Source organism: Mesocricetus auratus, unplaced genomic scaffold (assembly GCF_017639785.1).
Source record: "Mesocricetus auratus isolate SY011 unplaced genomic scaffold, BCM_Maur_2.0 Super-Scaffold_4256, whole genome shotgun sequence".
NCBI classification, from domain to species: Eukaryota; Metazoa; Chordata; class Mammalia; order Rodentia; family Cricetidae; genus Mesocricetus; species Mesocricetus auratus.
Window position 1 is genome coordinate 47,831,410 of NW_024429182.1, and position 23,292 is coordinate 47,854,701.

A 23,292-nucleotide genomic window follows, 5' to 3' on the forward strand; every position below is an offset into this window, starting at 1 on the left:
ATGTAGTTAATGCCCTATTCCAGCAAAAGCTTTCCATAATCAATTGTTATTCTTTGATTAGAACAGTCACAAAAGTGAGCTGCTGAATATAGACTCAGTATACAAAATAACAGTTGGATTTGAGGTGACAAAGATGAGTGAGGGTGGGAGTCTAGCATATCACCCAGAAGGAACATCAGGTCCTAACATCCGTCTGTCCTCAGGGGCATCACCTGTGTCAGTAGCAGACCCAATGCACTAAGCTCATGGAAGAAGGAAATCAGACTGGGATGGTCCTCTTCCACTTCCGCCCCTTCTCCAAACTCCCCGAGGTGCAGATGCTGATCTTTGTGGTCTTTCTCATGATGTACCTGGTCAGCATCGGAGGGAACATGTCCATCGTCCTCACCATCTGGATCAATCGCTGTCTCCACACCCCTATGTACTTCTTCCTGGCAAACCTGGCTAGCCTGGAGATCTTCTATTCTTCTACCATAGCTCCCCTGACTCTGGCCAGCATCCTGTCCACAGAGAGAACTGTGGTCTCCCTGGCAGGCTGTGGTGCCCAGATGTTCTTCTTCATCTTCCTGGGCAGTGCTGACTGTATTCTGCTGGCCGTCATGGCCTATGACCGGTTTGTGGCCATCTGTCGCCCTCTGCGCTACACCCTCATCATGAGTTGGCACTTGTGTGTCCAGCTGGCCCTAGGGTCACTGTTGCTGGGTTTCATCTTGGCCATGCAGTTGACTGTGCTCATCTTCCGTCTGCCTTTCTGTAGCAGTAAGGAAATCAGCCTGTTCTACTGTGATGTCCTCCCTGTCATGAGGCTGGCCTGTGCAGACACCCATGTCCACGAGGCCACTCTGTTTGTGGTCAGTGTCATCGTCCTCACCATCCCTTTCCTCCTCATCACTCTGTCCTATGTCTTCATTGTGGATGCGATCCTGAAGATCCGCTCAGCTGAGGGGAGGCACAAAGCCTTCTCCACCTGCTCCTCCCACCTGACTGTGGTCCTCCTGCAGTATGGCTGCACAAGCCTCATCTACTTGTGTCCCAGCTCCAGTTACTCTCCTGAGCGGGGCCAGGTAGTTTCTGTGGTTTACACATTCATCACCCCCATGCTGAACCCCTTGATCTACAGCATGAGGAACAGAGAACTCAAGGATGCTTTCAGAAAGGCAGTTATGGGGTTCCTCCTGATTGAAAAATAGTGAGCACTCCGAATGACCCTCTCCGACCCTGGGGAGTAGAGGTGCTGAGTCGACTGTTGATGAGATGGGGAGGCGGGGTTTGCAGTGTTTAGGGTTGAGAGTTAGCTTTCCCAGTCACATTACTAGTCAACAGTCATGTTCCTTTTCTCAGCTTCAGGTTCGTCATTCTCCAACACAGGGATGAAGAATACCAGCAGAGTCTAAATGTTGAGGGCTATGAAGATTAGCAGACATGAGTGAAAAGATCATGTCACTTTTAAACTGAAACATAGCCGTGAACATAGTTGTCCTTTCCTAGTCATCATATGTGACATCTGTCTCACCTTGGACTTTCCTCCCGACACAGGTCTTAGGTTGATGATAGTCCTGAACCCTGAACACAGGGCAGGTCGAAGCCAGCAGCCTGACAAGCATTAGTCTTTGACCAATCTCATTCCCATTGCATAAATGCTGAGTTCCTTTTTTTGTATTTCATATATGAATACTATACTTACATCATTTCCATATGTTCCTCTGTCCACTCCAACTCCTCCCCTCTCCTGCGCAACTCTCTCTCAAAATCATGAACTATTCTTTAAATACTGTTACATATATGCACACAGGTAAGTGGTTGTCACTCTGTGGATTGTGCCCCTTTGGGGGGCATTGAACAATCCTTTCACAGTACTTGCCTAAAACCATTGGAAAACACAGATGTACATTATGGTTCATAATAGTAGCAAAATTACATTTGTGACGTATCAATGAAAATAGTTTTATGGTTTGTATCACCACAACACGAGGGACTGTATTAAAGGGTCACAGCATTAGGAAGGTTGAGAACCACTGACTGACATAGGTATATGTAAATACTGCCCAATGAGTCCACTTAATATTGCTCATATGTTTTATTATACAGCCCTAGAGTAGTGACAGTAGAGGGAGTGGCGTGTGTGTAGCGGTGGGTTTGGTGTCAAGTTGGTGTTTGAGTAGGAAGCCCACTTCTTCAGTGGAGAGCTGGAAGGAAACAAGAGTTGGAAATCTCCTTCTCAGGCCTTTGCTTCCTGATCTAGAAAACTACAAGACATGTGCTGCAAAACTCCAGTTCTTTGAAAGAGCTCCAAAGAGCAGAAAAGTAAAATCATGACTAGGATCTTATAGAACTCATCGAACATCTTATAGAACTGAAATTTGCATTCTTTCTTTGAAAGATGAGAACAAGGAAGAAGCTGGTCATAGTGGCATATGCCTATAATTCCAGCATTAGGGAGGTAGAGGCAACAGAAACAAGGGTTAAAGGCCATTCTTAGCTACATAGCCGGTTCAAGGTTGACCTGAGACCCTATTTCGAGAAAATAAATAAATGAAAAGCATCCTTCGCTCAGTCACTGACACTTTTGGCTCCATATCCTACTGCAGTGTGCTACTAGGTACATGCTGTCTGTAGGACATTAGGCTTCCAGACATTAGGCTGGGTAGGTGGAATACATATTGTATTGTCAGACAATTGCCAACAGTACCATACTGATCAAAGTCAAACATGCTTACAGGGTTGCTCACAGCCTGCAAATGCCAATATGTAGTTACAATATAGAAGAAGGATGCAACATCCTCTTTTTGCATGTATATATACATGCATTTTTTGTGTGTATGTATGTATGTATGCATGTATGTGTATAAATGGGTATTTTCATGTATGCAGGAGCACATGGGTAGGTGTCTTAGTTACTGTTCTATCACTGTGAAGAGACACCATGACCAAGGTACCTGCTATAAAAGAAGCATTTGATTGGGGGCTTTCTTGCAGTTCCAGTGGGTTAGTCCATCATCGTGGTAGGAAGCAGACAGGCATGGCACTGGCGCAGCAGCCGAGAGTTTTACGTTTTGATCCACAGGTAGCAGGCAGAAAGAGACAGACACTGGGCCTAGCTCTGGGTTTTTGAAACCTCAAAACCTTATTTGCACACTCAGGAACCCCATAAATACACTAAACTAGGAGCCATAATCTATATGCAAAGGGCCTGTAGGGTAAAAAAGAAAAATATATAAAAAGTAAAATAAAAATACCTTGGCATGACATTGTAAGACAAGGAACTTCCAAAGATGCTATTGAGTTCATTTTTTTTTTTTTTACCATCTGTGGTGCTATTTTGTTCATGATCTACAAAATACAGCTTGCCTAAAGATCAGAGTGCAAAGCTAGCCACACTAGTTAGCCATAGAGGTCAGGCCATGGTGGCACACACCTTTATTCCCAATACTTGGGAAACAGAGGCAGACAGATCTCAAGGTCACCCTTAGCTACACAAGATTGATCTAGTCTAAAAGAGAAACAGAGCTCACCCAAAGATCCCAGAACTTGGTGTGACATGCTTTTAATCCCAGCACTAAGGGGGTGGAGACAGGAAGGCATATGGCTGGGCGGAGACAGGAATATAAGGCCGGAGGAGACATCTAAGCTGTAGGCAATCTAGGCAGTCAGTCTGAGGAAGGCAGTCTAGGCATTTGTGGAGACAGAATTACCCTTTCAGTCTGAGGTAGGGGTAAGAGCTAGTGGCTGGCTGATTTGCTTCTCTGATCTTTCAGATTCCTTCCCCCACCCCCAATATCTGACTCCAAGTTTTTATTAAGATCAAAGAGAATTCATGCTACACGGCTTCTACTATACTCTTGATACTGGGGCCTCACTGGGACTCCTCTTGGATATCCTGTTGTTGCTTTGTGTCGTGGAGATCCTGAAGCTTTGGATCCGCAGGTCTGGCCCCTTCACATGTCCCAGGAGTTCATAGATGTGGCAGATGTTGCAGTGGGCCAACACATAACCCTGGTTTTGGGCCTGGGTGTTAGCTGGGCTGGTCAGCAGCCAGCTTTCCTCATAGTCACCACCAGGGCGAGCTCTCCAGCACTGCCCTGGCTAGATCACCCACTTTAGCAGGCAGCAAGGAGTGGGGCCAGTTCTGCTCTCAGGCCCTCAGGGCAGCTCACCTGCACCCACACCACCAGGGCCGGCTGTACTGCTTTGCCCAGGTGAGGTACAGGACCTGTTTTTCTGAGTGCCGCAGTTGGTGCAGGTCCAGATGTCCTCTCACAGATGGCCAGGGGTGGGTGGGAGAGCACCTTTCTCTCACTTATGCTACCGCATGGCAGGTGGGGGAAAGCTGAGTCAGCTCTGCTGCTCTCCTACCCTCAGGGCAGGCTCACCTGTGCCCCTGCCAACTCGGTCAGTTCTACTGGGTTGCCCAGGCAAGGTGCAGGGCCTGCTCTCCCGAGTGTTGAAGCTGGTGAGGGGCAGGACCAGCTTTCCCACTCTCATGACCTCAGGGCCTGCTCTTCCACCTGTCACAGGCAATGAGGGCCGGGGTTGCTGGAGGGCATCTCTCCCTTGCCCACTCCACTGCATGGCTGATGAGGGGTGGGGCCAGATCACCCGTGCCCCCAAACCCCAACAGGGCCAGCTCTATTATGCTAGCCAGGTGAGGTGCTGTCCCGAGTGCTGAGGGCAGGGTCAGCTCTCCATTCTCCTGACCCCAGGACCAGCTTTCCTGCCTGCTGGGTGGTGAGGCAGAGTCGCACGTTGTTTTTTGAGACAGGTTCTTTCACTGATCAGGAGCTCACCAAGTAGGTAAGTCTGGCTGGCCAGTGGACCTCGGGGATCTGCCTGTCTCTGCTATACAGGTATGTCACTGTACTTGATATTTTTAAAGAAGTGGTTCAGAGGATTGAACTCATGTCCTCATATGTGTGTAGGAAGCACTTTCCTTTTTTTTTTTTGTTTTAACTGACTGAGACATCTTGAAAGCTATGATTTACTTTTTTAAGTGTCTGGATAAAGGCAAGAATAATGGTGGACAATATATTGAAGAAAACTCTCATTCTGTATAATAACTTTTTAACAGAGTTGGTACCATTCAGTCATTGAAGATGCCACCTTGAGAGTATACAGAAAAATTGAGGAAATTAAAATGATCAATGACCACTACCACCAACAAAAATCTGTTCCATGCTATGTATCCTATGATGGTCTCATCTAATGCATTTTTCTGATTATATAATGGTCTGTGCTTTTCATCGTCTTACAGTTATTGTCCAGCTGTGTAAATCAGAGACAACTGGTAGTAATAAAAGTGCCTCTATCCATGGAGATGAAAAGAACTTTGAAGGAGAATCACAGGCTCTCCCACCTCCCCAAAGGCAGTTTTGTGAGGCTCTCCTACCCTCATGCCAAGCCAGTTTTGCATTGAATATCCTATTCATATTAGCATTCCTGCTGTTGTCTGTGGATCTGAATGAGTTTAACTCCTTATTGGTTGCTTCATTAATAAACTAAAAACTTGAAATATAATTAATTTTATATTTGCACAAGAGTCACAATTTTACCCCCATTAAAATCAATTAGGTCTTTAAAAGCAATTTCTGAGACTTTAAAAAATATTACTTGTATGAGCGTTTTTGCCTATATACGTCTGTACACCACACGTGTGCAGTGCCTGTAGAGACCAGAAGAGGGCGATGCATCCCCTGGAACTGGAGTTACAGGAGAGTCATGCGGACGCTGGGAATTGAATCTAGGTCCTCCAGTCAGTGATCGTAACTGCGCAGCCATCTTTGCCCAAAAGCGATTATGTCTTAACAGGACTACTTGGTTCTGGCTTCAAAATGAGTCCTTCTTTTTCTCACTGCTACACTGAAAGACCCCTACCCAGGGCCCCCCTAGGAAAAGAAAAGCAAGGCCAGGCCGTTGCCTAATGAAAGAAACCCAGACCAGGTGTCTCACCCTCAAAACAGGATGTCTGTGATCACTATAGCAGTCATGGGACCCGGATAATAATTGCTGAAGCGTGCTGGGAACTTTCATATGACAATACCAGGACACCTAGTCCTTGGCAACTACCCTTGCCCCCAGTTGTGTCTATGATCACCATAGTAGTCATGAGACCAGGATAATAATTGCTAAAGTATGCCTGGGTCTTTCATAAAGTAATACCAGGAAACTTAGTCCGTGGGAACTACCCCTGCCCCCAAGATGAGCCAATGAAATGCCTGTTACTTATGTAACCATTGAAACTCTATAAATATTGTACTCCCTGAAAGCCCGGTATGCTCTGCACCCGAGTTGCAGTAGCATCCGCAGGCGCCTGTGTACTCAATAAATCACCTCTTGCATTTGCAGCCAGTGGTCTGGCCCCGGTTCTTGGGCAGACGGTTCGGTTCAGTGCCCGGCGCTTTGATGCCGAGGTTTTTCATTGGAGCTTCCACCGAGATTTCTGCCCCAGAACCACCAGTGCCACCCGGAGGTAAGCTAGCCGGCACCCTGTCTGCTTTGTTCTTTGTTATATGTATGTATGTTGATCTGTCTCCGAGCAGGTTGGCTATGTAGTCATTCAGTAACTAGGGCGGCTTGAGAAGGGGCTGATGAGCCCAGACTTCTCCCCCGCCACCCTGGCAGACGTGCCAGGGATCTGGAGAGCTCAATTGTTTCGAGCTCATGGGCCTGAAAAGGGAAAAACAGGACCACTACTCCTGTTGACCCGTCTGAGTATTTACTTTCGGTTCTCTGCCGAAAGCGCGCAGCGTGTCTCGTTGTGAGTTGCTTAATTGTGTTATTTGTCTTGTTCGTCTATTTGTCTTTGTATTTTGAGTTTTCTGATTCAAGCATGGGACAAACCATAACCACCCCTTTGAGCCTTACTTTAGATCACTGGAATGAAGTGCAGATTCGTGCCTCTAACCAGTATAAACTGCACATCTGAGTGGCCAACCTTCGATGTGGGCTGGCCACGGGATTGGATCTTTAACCTAGAAATTATCTTACAGGTTTAGGATCGGGTCTTTGACAAGGGACCCCATGGACACCTGGACCAGATAGCATACATTGTTATTTGGGAAAATTTGGCTAAAGACCCCCGACATGGGCAGCCCGGTTTGTGACTCTCTGACCTCCTCTGAAGGCAGTCTTGGAGAAAGCTGTCGGCTCCTCCCCTACCCCCTTCTTCACCCTTGGTCCCTGTCCCAGCTCCAGATCATCATCTACTCCTAGATGATACAGTTCTCATAGAAATATTACAAGGGGAAAACTACAAGTAACAAGTTTTGTAAAGTTAATTTAAATTTGCTAATAGGTTTTCATGTTCAGGATAAATAATTTTTCAACCTTGTTGATAAGGTGACTTTCACATTAAGACAGCTGTTGCATGCCAATTTTTTTTATGTGTGTGTACAATTGGTTGAGTATCTAATATGCCCCAGGTTCAGTAACTAAACAATTCTTTTTATAAGTTGGTCCTATGGCTGAGGACTTTGGCCAAGCCTAGCTAGTCACTGGCCCATCTTATCCCTCTGTCTCTGTTCTTGCCCGCCTATACACGTGGAGCAGGTCAGGGGTCTTCTCTTGCTGCCCTAAACAAATGGCATGCTGGGCAAAAGTCTCTCCCACCATGTGCCATGGTATAGAACATGCTGCAACAGGGTCTCCTATCCCTGAGCATGCAGTGAGGCAGCTGCTCTGTTCTCCAACTGCTGCTGCAGCCCTCACAGCTTCTCTGATCTATCAGGTTTTCACCCAATATCTGACTTCTGAGTCCTTATTGGTATAGGTAAAAAAAACAACACTATCCATTCTGACCCTGACAGCAAGGATTTCTGTATGACTGACTTTCTGATGACTACATAGCAAATTAACCCCTCCTAAGAAAGCCAAGCTCTACAGCTGTAGCTGGACTTTTTCGTCTGGACCACCAGCTCCCAATAATGAAATAGAAACTTACTATTAATTGTGAAAGCTTTGCTGATAGCTTGGGCTTGTTTCTAACTAGCTCTTATAACTTAAGAAGCTGTGAGGTGTGCAGGATGTGAGGATGGGGATCTCTCTCTCTCTCTTTCTCTCTCTCTCTCTCTCTCTCTCTCTCTGTCTCTATCTCTCTGTCTCTCTGTCTCTCTGCCCCACGCACATGGCGTGCTGGCAAAGGATCTGCCAGCTTTTCCCTCCACCAGAGCTCCCTGCTCAAACACACAGGGCTGGAGCAGGTAAGCCATTTGGCCAGATCCGGTCTTTCCACAGAAACTAAATGGCTTTAAAGTTATAACTACAAGAGAAAAAAATGTAAACTGTTTACTATGATGTTTCATTTCTACAAATGCTAAATTTTAAAAATTAATTTCTCAAAAATTATGTATGCTTGTTTTGTTGAAAAGTTCTATCTGTATTTTCTGTCATAATCTAAGTTTTATTACAAGCATAAAGCTAAAACCAAAGTGGTGCAGGTTGCCACTGTTTTACAGTCAGTCACATGCCAAGCTGGCCACATGGCTGGCTGGTAGCCATTTTAAAAGAGATACCTGATCCACCATCTTAACTAAAGGTGACCACATGGAAGTTATGAGGTACCATCCTATCAACAAGTTTTTATTCAGATTTAAAATGTTAATGCTTTTATACACAGGAATGCTAAGTTTTATAATTTAACAATCACCCAGATAATAATGGTTTTAAAGGCCTTTAATTTTCAATATTAAAAAAAAACATTAAGGGATTTCAGAAGTTTTTAAAATGTTTTCAATTTATAAGGTTATAAGATATTTATACTGTTAAAATGTTTAAAGCTAGACCTAACAATATATAGTTCTAGTTTTATAAAGGTTAATAAAGTTTATACTTTCAACAGTTAAGCTTAAGGCAGACAAACCTCTAATACTTCAGAGACCTGCAGAACATGGCATTTAAAATGTTAATTTAAAAGTTTATAATATCAGACAGACTTCCAGATCCTAACAGTGACCCAAAGTCTCCAAAGAAGATTACAAGGCACCCTGGTCCCTACACCTGGATTGTGTTGACTCTGACCAGTGAGCAAGATGCTCAAAGGTGACACCTGCTGCTGCCAGGACCTGGCCCAGAATGTGGACAAAGCTGCTGGACACTGGAAAATTGATTGCACCCCTTTTGACAAGACAAAACAAGGTCAGTCTTTTCCATGTCCCTCTTCCACAGAGAGAAAGAAAACTCACCTTACAGGCCTGGTAAAGATTGATACTGTTCCTGATACTTGTGCCTCCAGTGCTAGTAGAGGAGACTTGGGTATGGCTGTATATGGGCTGGTACCTGGCACTTTTTAATAGATTTGGAGACTGTATAAAATTTATCCTTCTCAGATCTCTGAAAGTATTAATGGTTGTCAGGTTGACAGCATCAGGCAGCCAAATCCACAAGACTATAGTCAGCTTGGTTGCTCATTTTATTTATGTAAAAATCAAGCCTTAATATGTCTCAATAAGGATCAAAGGATGTAAATACTTGTTCAGTCATAAGCTCAAGGTTTTCAAGTTTATTTTGGTTGTCATCTAAGTATAAACATAAAGGGCTTTTCATCATGCCATAGATACCTCTGTCCAATTCATACTTGGCTCCCTGGACAGAAGACAAATGTACACTACTAGCCCAAATCTGTAGTTTCTGCTAGGACAAAATACAGATACCCAGATATCTGCTTTTTCTACAATGTAGATTTCAATACCAATTGATAATGCTACTGTACCTATAACCTTTATGTCCTTTTGTATAACAAAATTTATATAGGCTTCAGAGGATCAAAAGTCATACAGCTTGGATCTACTTCTCACAGGTCAAAGAGGACTCCAGATAAGTACAGCCAGTTATCCCACCTGTCTGTTCCTGAGAATGAGATTTTCTCTCCTGGTCATGGGATTCCTGACCTTCCTGATCACTAACACTATGGGTCTAAAGTGTTCCAATTAAATACATAAGTTTTAACTTCTGTTCCCAGTTTTAAACATGTCTTAAACAGGTTTCCACTTCTGGCAAACACATCTGAACATCAGTTGCTGACCACAGCCTGCTCCTAAAGACTGTGGGCCCTAGACTTGCTGTGGATGTGAACCAGTTCAGCTGATGTGGTCACCCCCTGTCTCTTCAACACAGTCTGCCAATCAGCTGCTCCTGGATAGATACCCCATTGCCTAAATTCCCTTTTTGCTTTTGACTTGCATTTCAGCCTTCTTGGGTTCCCTAACTTCGTCCCAAAGTCAGCAAGAAGTAGCATGGAAAGAAATACATCGTCCTCTTTTCCCTGGTTGAGATGCTAAGTCAAAAGAAAAAAAAAATTCCCTTACATAGGGAACAATATAATAAGAGAGGGAGACATATGTGCCACTCTCAAAGAGGAATTTTTTTTTTATGCAGACAAGACTGGGGTAGTACCCGAAACTCTGGATAAACTCAAGGAGAGGCTCACTGTTCGTCAGAAAAAATTTAAATCCCAACAATACTGGTATGAGGGTTGGTTTAATAAATCCCCCTGGTTCGCTACACTAGTCTCTACTCTTATGGGCCTCCCAACCTTTGGGCCCTACATTCACAAACAATAATTCAAGCCTTAGTCCTAACTCAACAATACCATGCCCTCAAACAGATGGAACCATAAGTAAACCTTAAGTAGAGAGGGCTGGACAATAGGTAAAAGATTCTACCTATGCACAAGAACAAGGGGGGGAATGAAAGACCCCTACCCAGGGCCCCCCCTAGGAAAAGAAAAGCAAGGCCAGGCTGTTGCCTAATGAAAGAAACCCAGACCAGGTGTCTCACCCTCAAAACAGGATGTCTGTGATCACTATAGCAGTCATGGGACCCGGATAATAATTGCTGAAGCGTGCTGGGAACTTTCATATGACAATACCAGGACACCTAGTCCTTGGCAACTACCCTTGCCCCCAGTTGTGGTGTCTATGATCACCATAGTAGTCATGGGACCAGGATAATAATTGCTAAAGTATGCCTGGGTCTTTCATAAAGTAATACCAGGAAACTTAGTCCGTGGGAACTACCCCTGCCCCCAAGATGAGCCAATGAAATGCCTGTTACTTATGTAACCATTGAAACTCTATAAATATTGTACTCCCTGAAAGCCCGGTATGCTCTGCACCCGAGTTGCAGTAGCATCCGCAGGCGCCTGTGTACTCAATAAATCACCTCTTGCATTTGCAGCCAGTGGTCTGGCCCCGGTTCTTGGGCAGACGGTTCGGTTCAGTGCCCGGCGCTTTGATGCCGAGGTTTTTCACACTTATGCCCAGACTTCAGATGTATACACTTTAAGAGTGTTTCATTGTAATCCCTCTTACTGGAGACATTAAAACAGGAGAACGCAAGTTAAAAGCTTGCCTGGACAATTTAGGGAGAGTTTGTCTGAAAGTAAGAAGACAAGAAAGGGTGCTAGAGTGTGCTGGGTGGTAGAATGTTTTCCAAGTATATGCCAGGCAGGAGGTTCAACCCCAGCCTTAGGGTTTACGGCCACCAGGGGGCGTGCAAGCCTTCGCAGTCCGCATGGGGCACAGCGGCAGAAGGACGTGAGACAAGGAGTTAGAGTTGAGAACTGCGTACAGCCCGAGCCCTGCCTTACTTGACTGTCGTTGTGGCAGCGGAGGAAGTCAGCTGGGGAGTGCACATAGCAGAGGGCAAAGTCCGGTTAGAATTAAAGTATCTATGACCTTTAACACTGAGCGCAACGCGCAAGATCCTTCCTGACCTTGAGACCTAAGTCTTTGCTGGCTCCAATTGTTGACCACCACCCACCCGCTTGATACGCAATTTGTTATCCAGACTCAGACAGGGAGGATGCCGGGGGTGGGGGTACGGCTGAAGAGGGAGGGGCGGTGAGAGGAACCACACTTCTGCAAAAAATTCTTCAAATCCCGAGGCTCTTTGCAGCAAGGGGATGGGTGGGGTTTCAATTTTCCAAATCAAACGTCTTTATTCTACAGCCCTGCCCTGTAGTTACGAGTCAGTCGCTTCTTTCTCTCACAGGCTTCGCTGCAAACTGCTAAGTGGTTTCTGATTTATGGCTATGGGAACGGAATCCTCTAGAGGAACAGGATTTCCCTAACAGTTATTCAAATTGTTAGTAAAAGGCGACCGAACCGCCTCCAAGAGTCCTATGGCCACCACCAACATAACCCCCAAATTCCTCGCCGCAGCCCAGCCCACTGCGTCTCATCTCCAGGTCTCTGAGCCCGGACTTTGCAGTTCTGTCCCTCGCAGCTCCCTTCTTTGAGGCAGACAGAGTATCTCTTGAGCATCATCGGAACGTTTCGCCCCAGCACAGGGAGCAGGAACCCGCTTGCTTTTAACCGGGCGAGTCCGCGGAGGGTTGGTGGACATGGGCCGTACGGAAAACACGGAATCGAAGCCGGACAGATCCCTCCTCCTTCCTCTGCCGGGCGGGGCTGGGAACCCCGGAATGCGAATGCTGCCCGGGATGCTTTGACATACCGGGTGAGGTCGGAGCGCGAGGGCCCTTTAAGCAGGAGCGCGGGGCGCGGCCCAGGTACGGGGCGGGCCCAGGGGCGGGCGGGCGCTGAGCCGCCGCTGGTCCGGGAGCCGGATTTGGAGCGCGGCGCCGGCGGGGGCCGAAGGGGGCGGCGCGGCGGACCTCGGTGGCCTCGGACGCTCCTCCTCGTGAGCGGCCGCCGCCCGCCTCCGCCCGCGCTAGCAGCTCCCTCGCCCCGGCCTGCACCCGCTGCCGCTCCAGGTCGCTCACCTGGGACGCGCTCACCTGGGACGCGGTGCGGCCGCTCGCACTTGGGCCAGGATGAAGGACCGGCTGGAGCAGCTGAAGGCCGTGAGTTTGCGGTGTCTGGGGATCTGGAGGGCCGGGGGCTGTGGGGATCCGCCGCCAGGAGGAGTGGCGTGGGAGAGGGGCTTCCCTTAGCGCCCCTCATCCAGGCCGCAGGGGTGCTCTGCGAGCTAGGCCTCCCTCTTTAAGCCCCCGCCTCATCCCGCGGAGCTCTGTACCCTCCCCTCCCCTGCAGGGTCATGTGCCCGGTGATTCATCACCTAGCAGCGATTTCCCTGTAGTCCCGTAACCCTCTCATCCCTGCTCCACCCCCTCACCCCCGAGATGGACAGGGTTCCTCCATAGCTGGACCCACCCCGGTAATTGAAATCAGTGGGGCTTATGGTAAAGTCAGGGGACTCAACCTCACCAGCTGCCTTCTGCCGCCTGGCACTGTGCCCCAAATCGGCCTCCTCTCCTCTTCCTTATTTCCTTTCTGGAGCACCGGGCAGGGCTACCTCATCCCCGGAGTAGCTGAGAGTTCCGGGTGACTTCTGGAGCTGTGAACTTGTCACGTGCTGGGATGGGCTCCCTTCCTGCCGTCCGGTACGGTGGTCTCTGATTATTTTTCCTTGCATCCCCTGAGACAGCTGTGGTCGTGTCTGCCACTCAAAAGCTTTGAAAAGCTTACTCTTTTGAAAAGCTTAGATCACTTACTCTTTTCAGTCTGTTTCCTTGTCTCTCAAGTGAGAATCACCCTCTTATATGTCTCTTAGGAAGACTGAATGACACAATGGGACTTGATATAGGGAAGTGCTGAAGTATGAATTTTCGAGATATAGACTCAATTAGTAAGTCATTGAGTACACTGTACGGCACTGGGCCAGTGTGAAACTTTGGGGACCCATCCAGTGATACAGGGTGCCCCTTAATGGAATATAAAGTCCAGCCCTGGATATTGGCAGCCGAGTCCCATCTACCTGCCAGCCTGGAAGTGCATTAGTTTAGCACCCCCGCCCCCAGACCTGGTGATTATGAGCTCCTTAGAGTTGGGAAGTATTAGTCTGCATTAGCACTGGGGCTTTGTCCTTTCTGGTCCTGCTGCTTACTGGTTACCCTTTAAACTCCAAGCTTAAGTTTTGTTATTTGTAAAATGAGTAGTTGTGTAAGCTAAAAGCAAGCAAGCCGGCAGAGGACCCCTTTGTATGATTTAGGACTTAATAAATAGTAAGTGTTATGCTAATGACTGCTTTAAAAAAAATAAAAACAGAAGTGTTGGTGACCAGTGGGTTGGTGTTGTAATTGTTTTATTTTCTCCTGCCTTGCTAGGGTGAGGTCTTCCTGACACTGGTCATATGCGCTGGGTACTGGGATGCAGTGTAGGCTTAGAAGCAAGAGAAGGGATGGGCAGTTGCTTATATAGTGGGAGTGAGCTTCTGTCCCAATTTGCTCCTTTTCGCTTGAGCCTGGGCCATCCTGGTTAACTAAAGTGCAAAATTTACTTGTCTCTGCTTTGTAGGTGGGGAAACTGGAGCTCCCTCTGGTGGTGGGGTGGGGTGGGGATGCCCCCTGTCGAAGAGTTCAAAGCTGAACAGCAGTCACAGGCAGCTCCCTTCCTTTAGTTGAGGAATCTGTTTCTGGACTGAGGTACTCCCTGGCTCGTTTCAGTAGCTGGTTGTCGATTGAGTAGTCTTAAGTGAGCATTGAGTTCCAAGAAGAAGGCATTTTCCAGGAAACTGGAGCAAGTCCCTGTGCCTTTCAGTCCTTGGGGTTACCCTCTGTGAAGCAGGGCTAACCCGGGATGTGGTGAAAGTGAGATGCTGGACGGTGCTGCTATTATGGCTGTGCTCTCAAACCACAGGGAGGCTGTTTGGAGCCTTCTCTAATTGAGGCCTTGGCACTTAATAGCTGGGATCCTTTTGCAACTTCACCTTAGTGTTGCTGCAACTGCTTCTGCTTGGTTATTTCTGTGTATTCATTGACAATTTCATACACGTATGCAATGTATCTTGATCATATTTGACCCAAATCCTCCCCCCACTATCCTCAGATAACCTTGAATACTCCCCCCCTTACACTTTCATGTCTTCTTTTATTTTATTTTCCTCTTTAAAAATTTTATATAACCACTGAGTCTAGTAAGGGCTGCCTGCATGCAAATAATTATGGGGCCTAGTAGGTCCAGAAGGAAGAAAAAAGATTCTGTCTTTCCGAGAAGCCATCAGCTGCCAATAGCTCCTCACCTAGGGCCTGAGCCTCATGAACCCTCCCCCATCCGTGATGGAATGCTGACTGACTAGATTTTGTGTCTGTGGGTTCATGAGTGCTACAGTCAGGTCATGTCCAGAAGATAGTATTTCTGGACATCCTGGCTCTGAGACTCTTCCTGCTTCCTCTTCCACCTCATCCCCCGAGTCTGGATTCTGGTGATACAAATGTCCCTGCTAGGGCTGAGCACCTAGCTGCCCCTCACTTCCAGACCAGTTAGGAGTCTCTTCGTTGACTGCTGCCCACTGCACCAAGAAGCTTCCCTGATTACGGTTGAGAGCAGTACTGATCTATGGACATAGGCATAAACATCTAGAAGGCACTTAGACAGCATAACCATTTAGGAAAGGTACCCTCACCTCCAAGCTTCTTGATGCTTCCTTTGTTGAGCAGAAGTCAGTTGGTCTCAGAAGATGCTTCTGTCCCTACTCACGGTTTCTGGAAGGATGTTCAGGTTTCTGTGCGTTACCAACCATTCTGTGCTTCTCCCACCTGTCTGTCCCTTATCCCAGGAGCCAACTTTTTTTTTGCAACATGATAGGGCATGGTCTCTCTCTGATTCCTGTTATCTACACAAAACATTTGCTAACCTGCATGCAATACATTTCCCATTGAGCAGCCTGTGCAATGTCTTTCTAAACCCCAGGGGGGAGGGGGTGATGGCTGCCATCAGATAGCTGGGGCTGCCCCATGTGCTTGAGACTAGTTTAGCTGTGAGTAGATACGAGGGGGAAGATGCGGGGTTTATGGGTAGAAATCAAATCTTTAAGGAAGTAGTTTAGAAAATTGTTTTTAGCAGCTAGGTGTGGCGCACACTTTTAATTCCAGCACTCAGGAGGTAGAGGCAGGAGGATCTCTGTGAGTTTGAGGCCAGCCTGGTCTACAAATCAAGTTCCAGGACAGCCAGGGCTGTTACACAAAGAAGCCCTGTCTCAGGGAAAAAAATGTAATTAGTTGTTCAAGGATTGGGCAGGGCAGCTGAACAGGTACAGAATCCTCCAGCATGAGAGGCAAGCAGGAAGATTGTTGAGGTATTGAGTGCTGTAGGAATTTGAGCATCTCTTGAGGGAGGGAAGAAGTGTGAGATTGAAGGCCTCCATGAACCTTGGGAGTGTCTGGTTCTGTGAGATGCTTTTTGTTGCCTTCCCATTCTGGAGTCCACAAGGTACTAGAGTCACACCTCTCACTCCGTCTTTCCCCCAGGGTCACCGTGCAGGTAAAAAGAGATAATCTGTGACAATCTGTGATGGTTATCTACTAGAGCACTTGGGAGCTGTCCATACTTAGCTCCCTGGGAGCAATGTCCTTCCTAAACCGCGGGGTCTAAGGCTGTAGTCACAGGACCTGGCCTACCTTATCTCCTGGCTGCTCCTCCTCAGGGGCTCCCATCAGCAGTTTCTTGTTGACTTAGAAGTTTGTTGGGAATGTGCAGTGACTGCACCCAGCCTTCTGCTCTTCTCACCCTTTTTCTACTGGCTGAACTTTGAATCTGCTGGACAATTCCTGGCCCAGAAACCTTTTGTGCGCTCTTGTTTATATTCAGTAAACATTTACTAAGTACCTATTGTGTGCCAGGCCCCACAGTAGACCCTGGGATGGAGTATGGAGCAACAGTTGTTTCGGGCACTTAGGAAGTTCACAGTTGGGTAGAGAGAACAGAGGAGTAGCTTCAGGAAGACCCCGCTGACTGGCCTCTGGGAGATAGATGAGTCTGGGGGTGCTATTGCCAGCAGTACTTTTTCAATGGAGGTCACTCTTCAAATCTAATATAGTCTCTTCAGATGCAAGTAGAATTTATTTGAAAGAAAATGTGGATCCTAGATTTTCTCTCCCTTTTGGTGAGTGCTTCATATCTAACACATCAAGAATAGAAACATGCATGCTAACATCAAAAGAGGGGTGTGGTGTGGTGTGGTGGTGTATGGTGTGTGTTTGTGTTTTCAGTACATCCTGTTCAGCATAATCAGAACTTTTAGCACCGTATTTAGCTTGTATCCTGCCCCATAAGAGGTTTGGCAGAACTATTGTACAAAGTCTTTATCTTAAAGGGCAATTGGTCAAGTAGGGAAAACAAATGTATTTCATGGAAAGAGAAACAAAATAAAACCTCATAAAGAAAACTTAGTAGCCAGTGATGTATAGAATCAGGGTCAAGATTTGGGCTCCCCAAGACACCTACACTCAAAACTAAAATGACTTGGATGTATTGGGCCTTCTAAGACTAGGACTATTAGGGAACAGTAATGAATCAGCCACTCTACAGCCTAGGCTTAACATTTCATCTGCCTGTCTTGGTCTAGCTGCTACCTAAAGACCTGCCATGTCTGTCCCCATCAGAAGATCTGGATCTCTGTGCCAGCAGAAGTCCTTAGGGTAATGTCCTGTAATCCTGTCAGAAGTAGGGGCTACATTTCATCAGTGAGTGAATGTGTGCCTGTCCCTACTCTGGGCCTTGGACCATAATAAATCTTACCATACGAACTTGTCCTTTGTTGACATCCCGTCTTTCTTTAGTAATGGGATTTCTCACCAGTCTGGATCCCCTCATCTCCTCCCGGTACCAGGGAGGATTCATTTCCAGGGAGAGCTGTTTTGTTGCTGGCAGACAGAAGCAGACATGGGAGTGATAGGGATTGAGTAGGGATTAGAGAGCCATCAGCTGGAGGCCAGAGAGAAAATGCTTGGATGAGAGGAGGGGATTAATTTTATTTTTATTCCTGTGAGCTTGGGGGAGGTTAGGGGACTGGCAGGAACTTGTCCATACTGTCCTCTCTCCCTCCCAGTGCCTCCTTCCTACCGCTGCTCTTCCCGCCCTCCTCCCCAGATTCATTATTTACAGGCAATTAATTATTCCCTAACTGCAGCCTGGAATACTCTCTGTCCAGCCCAGCCACTTGCATTAGCTCTGTGTTGTTTTGCAACTAAGTAAGTTAGTTTTTTTAAAAAAAATTATTACCAAGGAATAGGTTTGAAAACACTGTCCACTAACTTCATTATCTTCGTTTTTTTTTTTTTTCTTTCTCTAAGTCAGGGTCTCACAATATAGTCCTTGAACTCATTGTGTAGATCAGGCTGGCCTCGAACTCAAAGAGATCTGCTTGCCTTTGCCTTCTAAGGTTAAAGGTGTGAGTTGCTGCACCAGCTTACTAGCCCCTTAATGAGTTTCTCTTTGTATTCTATGTCTTCTGTTGAAGACTGGTGACTCAAATGCTCGTTGTGCTAACTACAGCAGGTATCACTTACTGAGCAGATTATTACTGGACAGGATTTTGGTTTGATGCCTAGCACACCTTCTCTCCAGTTCTCTCAATTCTACAAGGTGAGGCGGTGATGTTTGTCATTTCTCCTTTACAGAGGAGGGATGTGAGGCTTGGATTTGACTGAGATCCATCCTCAGCTGGGAAATGGTAGGATCAAGAATGATCATGTTTGTTTTGCCTCTTGGAATTATCTTCCCACACTGTGTCAGATCACCTCCCCCTGTACTGTGTTACCCTTTCCTGGAAGCAATAGGAGATAGTGAAAGGCCTCTGGGGTCCCAGTACCCAGTATTCTGCATGGTAGTTGCATGTTACATTTTCTCTGCCTGCTGGCCCTTACTCATTATTATGATTGACATTTCTTGCTCTACTCATGTGGTTGTTGAAACATTACCTGATTGGAGTAGAACATTTACTCAGGGAATCCATAACTTTGCTAATGAAGCCAAAAGTCACTGGTTCATCCCCAAGGTCGATAGATGAATTAATTCCAAGGCTCTTCCATTTGTCAAAACTCCAGTTCAGGATGTCATGGAGTCTTTGATCAGAAAGACAATGATGTACATGTGGATACCTCAGTGGAAACCTACCTTTTCTCTTGGTAAAATCCTTCTCATCCTCTAAGGCTAGGCTCCTGTGTCATCACCATGGGAAAGCTTCCCAGGTTAAGTACACAACCGTGTATTCCCTGGTACCCACAGATTCTTTATTTTGTTGATACAAACATAGCCATATGGTGTTAGTATTGCAGTTTCACAGGCATCAAGTTCTGTTAGGTCTGGAAGGAAGCAGACCACACATACAGCATTTATTTCTTTCCCACTTGAAGCATAAAAAGCTTTAGTAAGCCATTCGGTATGTGAGCAGAATTATGCTGCTGATGGATTTGCTACATGTAGATTTTGTAGTCCCAGACAACCCCTGTCTTTAGCCCCACTTCAGCTTTCTCCCACCACTGTCTTTCCTGTTAGGTTACCCTGCTTTATGGCCTTTGGCTGTTTCTATGGCAACATTTCCCAGTGTGTGGAGACAGAATGAAGTTCAGCTCCCACCTAGAGAGATTAGTAGAGCATGTGCTGTCTCGGTGTGCCAGCTGTCTGGGTTAGGGCAGCTTGGTATGGCATGCGGTTTGTTTAATTCTTTAAGTAATTTCTTTTAAAATACTTTCAGCTTTATCAAAGATAGCACAGAGGGATCCTCTCTACTCATCCAGTTTCACCACTGTTAACATCTCACTTTTGAGTGTACATTCATCAAACAAGGAATGTGATACCGGCACAAGACTCCTCACTAAAAATCTGGCTTTATCTGGGAGTTTTCATTATCCCACTAAAATCCCCTTTCCGTTCTAGAATTTAAGCCAGGACACCACATTGCGTCCACTTCTCATGTTGCCTTAGTTTCCTCTCCCGACAGTTTCTTGGTCCTTCCTGGTTTTTCATGACTTCGTTGGCATGGCATCCCCTTTATAGTGCTTTGGAAATGCATGTCCCTGCACCAGGGAGGCATGCTACAGTTGGAGTGGCGGTGGGGGTAGGGAATCTGTTCAAGTTGGTTGAGAACAGGCTCCTCTGGCTGGGGCACACACTGTAGGCAGGGTAGGTAGCTGGCATCCTTCAGCACTAGTTCCTGGAAGATCAGTGCAGGGATTAAATGCCATGGTAAATATAAAGTGCATACCTTAGAAGAGTCTTCCTCTCGAGAGTGAGTGTTCAGTCAATGCTACCTGCTGCAGCCATGGTCTGAGTATTGTAGAAGGATTATAGAAGAACCTGGGATAGAGCTTAGGAGACAAGCTGAAAGGAAGCATGCAGCAGAGAGGGAACAAGGTTTTGTCAGTTCCTTCCTCCTGTATCCTTGAGAGATATTCAGGGGCCAGAACTGGAGGGAGAGGAAGGAGAGAAAGTCAGAGATAGGAGGCTGGGTCAGGGATTGAAAGACCTAACGGAAGCTGAGCTCAGAAGGAGGAAGAAGAAGGTATTTTGTGAGTTTCCTCTCCTGGCTTCAAGGATGAGAACAGATGCAGGGTGTGGTGTTCTCACTCAGACTGGTCTTGCTGGAAATTTCCTCTGGGTAAATCCACTCAGTTTTCTCTGTACACCCTTCTCTGAAAGACTTTCTATGTTTGGGAGACGTTGGGAACCCTGTCTTCTGTGTATAATTTCTCATTATAATTGCTGTCCCCTCCTCATGTGTTGTAGTCATCTGTTTGCCCAGCTGTCTCCAAGTTTAGCAGGAGAGAACTTGGAGAGCCACGGATGCTGAGTTTGCTTTCTGAGTTTGCAACACTGGACCATTACTTGGCAAACATTAGATGTTCTCCCTGTTGGATGGATGAAGGAACACATAAGCCTGTAGGGGGGAAGGAGAGTATTTTGGGTGTGGTGATTGCTACGAAACCTTGAGCTCCTTCTCCAAGTTAATGTAGTAATGAAGTGTAGATCATATCAAAGAGAAGTCCAGAGTGATCCTTGTTCCTAATGATCTGGGTGACTGAAGGCTTTAACCTTCCTGACTATTTATAGCTGTAGCATCTACACATAAGGCCTCCTTCACCTTCTTCCTCTCATAAGAATGTTTGCTGTTCTACTCTGGATCGAGCTTAGGTCTTGAGAGTCAAAACCAGGTAGGCAGTAACCACATGTGGGGATGGGATTTCAGTGTTTGTCTTAAGCAGCATGGAAGCTAGTTTGAAACATATAGATTAAGAAATATTGACCCTATACTAAGACACAAAAAATGTTCAAGTCCACAAGATATGAGTCAGTGGTAGTCTGAGAATAACAATACAGTAATAGTCTCCCAGTAGTATTAAATTAACGAGAATAAGGGTAGTAAATCTGTGAGAGTGTAGCTGGAGCACAAATCAGAGTATTGTTTTATTATATAGTAGAAAAATGAAAGGCTTAAAAAAAGTGAAATGAATTCTCGTTGTATAAATTCCCCTCCTCTTCTGTCACCTCTGAGAACTGGCATTGGAGTCACATGTACTGTGTGCCCTGTACCTCTAAACGTTTTGTATGTAGTAGCTGATTTGATCATTGTAAAGAGAAGCTTTTTCTTTGAGAGAAGCCTTCCCGCCAGCCTGGTTCTAGAGCCGCATCAGTCCCAAATAAACACACAGGAGGCTATATTAGTTATGAAGCTTTTGGCCTTGCTTGTTTCTTACTGGCTAGCTCTGACTTAAGTAATTACCCCATAATTGTTAATCTAAGTATTTCTCTTACCGGAGAATAGTTCTGGGCTTCCTACCCCATGGTGGTTACATGTTGACTCTCCTGTGTTTCTTCTTCCCAGAGTCCTCCTGGACTCCTAGTCCCACCTATCTAGATTCCTATTGGCTCAACAGTACTTTATTGACAAATGTACAGGACTTCCCCCATCAGATCATCACAAAAATGTTGTGAGCAGAGTATTCTGGTCATGTTACAACTGAGGAAGCTGAGGCAGAGAGAAGTAATCTGTTCATATCTGTGAAGTGCCATGCTGGATCTTTACCACAGAAGTCAAATGTACCGGTGTGTCAACATACTCAGGAACAGAGGTAGCAATAGACAGATGGTATCTCTTTTGTTGAACATATAGGCTCATCTAGCTTGGATTTGTGGATGTTGTAGCATCCTCTAAAATAAGTGAAGATTTGTCATTGAGACTGTGAAGAGATACTTACATGCACTACAGAAGGTACAGACAGAGGCTTCCATGGTTCTGTTACAGTAGAGTCCTAATGATACCATTTAATGGCTAAATTGCTTTGGATGAATTAATTAACCTAATAAGCAGTTACCATATCTGTAAGTGAGGAAAGTAATATTTATCCCTCAGAGGGTTGATGTGTGACTTAAATAACACATTTGAAGTCATGGAAGTGCCTGTGATAAATATACATACATATTTATATTGTCATTGTTGTGACAAAGTACGTGGAGTGAGTCCTCAGGGATTTTGACTCTTGACTTGCTGGTCTTGAACTAAACTGATCATGGCTTTATTCCTCAATGTCTCCTCCTTTCAGGTAGGGCCAATGTTTTGCCTACACTTGCTCAGCTAGAACAAGATGTTGAAAGGAAAAGCATGAGGGTATCATTATCTGCTGATTTCCTCTTTATTCATATGACAAGGGTATTGCAGAAGAAGAAATTCAATAAAAAGAGGAAGTGCTCTCTCTCAAGGATGGCTTTGCTAGTGAAGAAAATTGTTCTTGGGAGAACGGGGCATTGGAAAAGGGTCATGCAACTCTTCAGTGGAGGAACAGAGAGCACTGGGTGCTCTTTGAGAGCCCATATGCTCACTTAGAATTTCTGGCTCTATCTTTAAATCAAAGAAGAGGGGCCGGGTACCCAGATGGGGTCACTGTATGCATGTGTGTGTCCTTGTGTGAGTGGTGTCTGCCTTTGGGAGTCCACAGATCCTGGTCCTAGAGGAGGCAGCCTTAGAGAGTGGGCATCAGGGATAAGAAGAAGGGGATGTAGTCGTCCCTCTGAATCAAATGCGTTAGAAGAAAACTGCCTGTATAGAGAAGAGTCTACGTCTGGAGTAAAGGACTGTTTCAACCAGGGGAGAAGACAGAACAATTTATGTTCTTCTAGAACAATCTATGTTCTTCTGTGCTTGCCAGGAGGGCTCTGCTTAGTCCTTTACTAGCCCTCTATTGATTCACCTCTCTCCCCACCCTCGGAGCTGCTGTCTGCTTTAGTGCTTTTCTGCCTCCCTCCCTCTCTTCCTCTCTCCCAAGTCCCAGTGAAGGAAAAGCTCCTGCACACTGAACAGGGAGATGGAGCCCTGGAGCCCACCTGCTGGGCTCCCCTTCCTTGACTAGGCTGGGTGGTTTGTGGGGCACATTTGAGGTGCCCTGGGGGTTTTTCCAGACCAAAGTGGAGAGCTCAGCTCCTTACTTGGTGAGAAAAGCCAGTGTTTAACAAAGACTATTGTGGCCAAGGGCTATAGCTCTGATCTTCCAGCACAGGGTACTTTCTGCATGCCTGAGCTAAATTTATGTTTCAGTATGCTGCTGCTGGTGGTAGCCTTTGAGCA

General features: G+C 46.2%; 2 protein-coding genes across 14 annotated transcripts in view; both read left to right on the top strand.

The window, feature by feature from the left end:
* Positions 1-245: 245 nt before the first annotated feature.
* On the top strand, positions 246-1,190 carry LOC121140826 (olfactory receptor 10V1-like). The gene has a single exon (XM_040747097.1). The coding sequence runs from the start codon at positions 246-248 to the stop codon at positions 1,188-1,190; it is 945 nt and encodes a 314-aa protein (XP_040603031.1).
* Positions 1,191-11,904: 10,714 nt separating this feature from the next.
* Stx3 (syntaxin 3) overlaps positions 11,905-23,292 on the top strand; it is a 41,535-nt gene continuing 30,147 nt past the window's right edge. For 3 of the 13 annotated variants that reach the window (XR_005877761.1, XM_040747134.1, XM_040747143.1), the window contains exon 1: positions 11,906-12,796. Coding sequence is in view for 6 of the 13 variants with exons in the window: in XM_040747134.1 (XP_040603068.1) it covers positions 12,767-12,796 (30 nt within the window). In the remaining 7 variants the exon portion in view is untranslated. Of the gene's footprint in view, positions 12,797-13,014; positions 13,337-23,292 lie in introns of those variants that run through there. The other 10 variants (XR_005877759.1, XM_040747137.1, XR_005877756.1 and 7 more) reach the window with 8 other exon arrangements.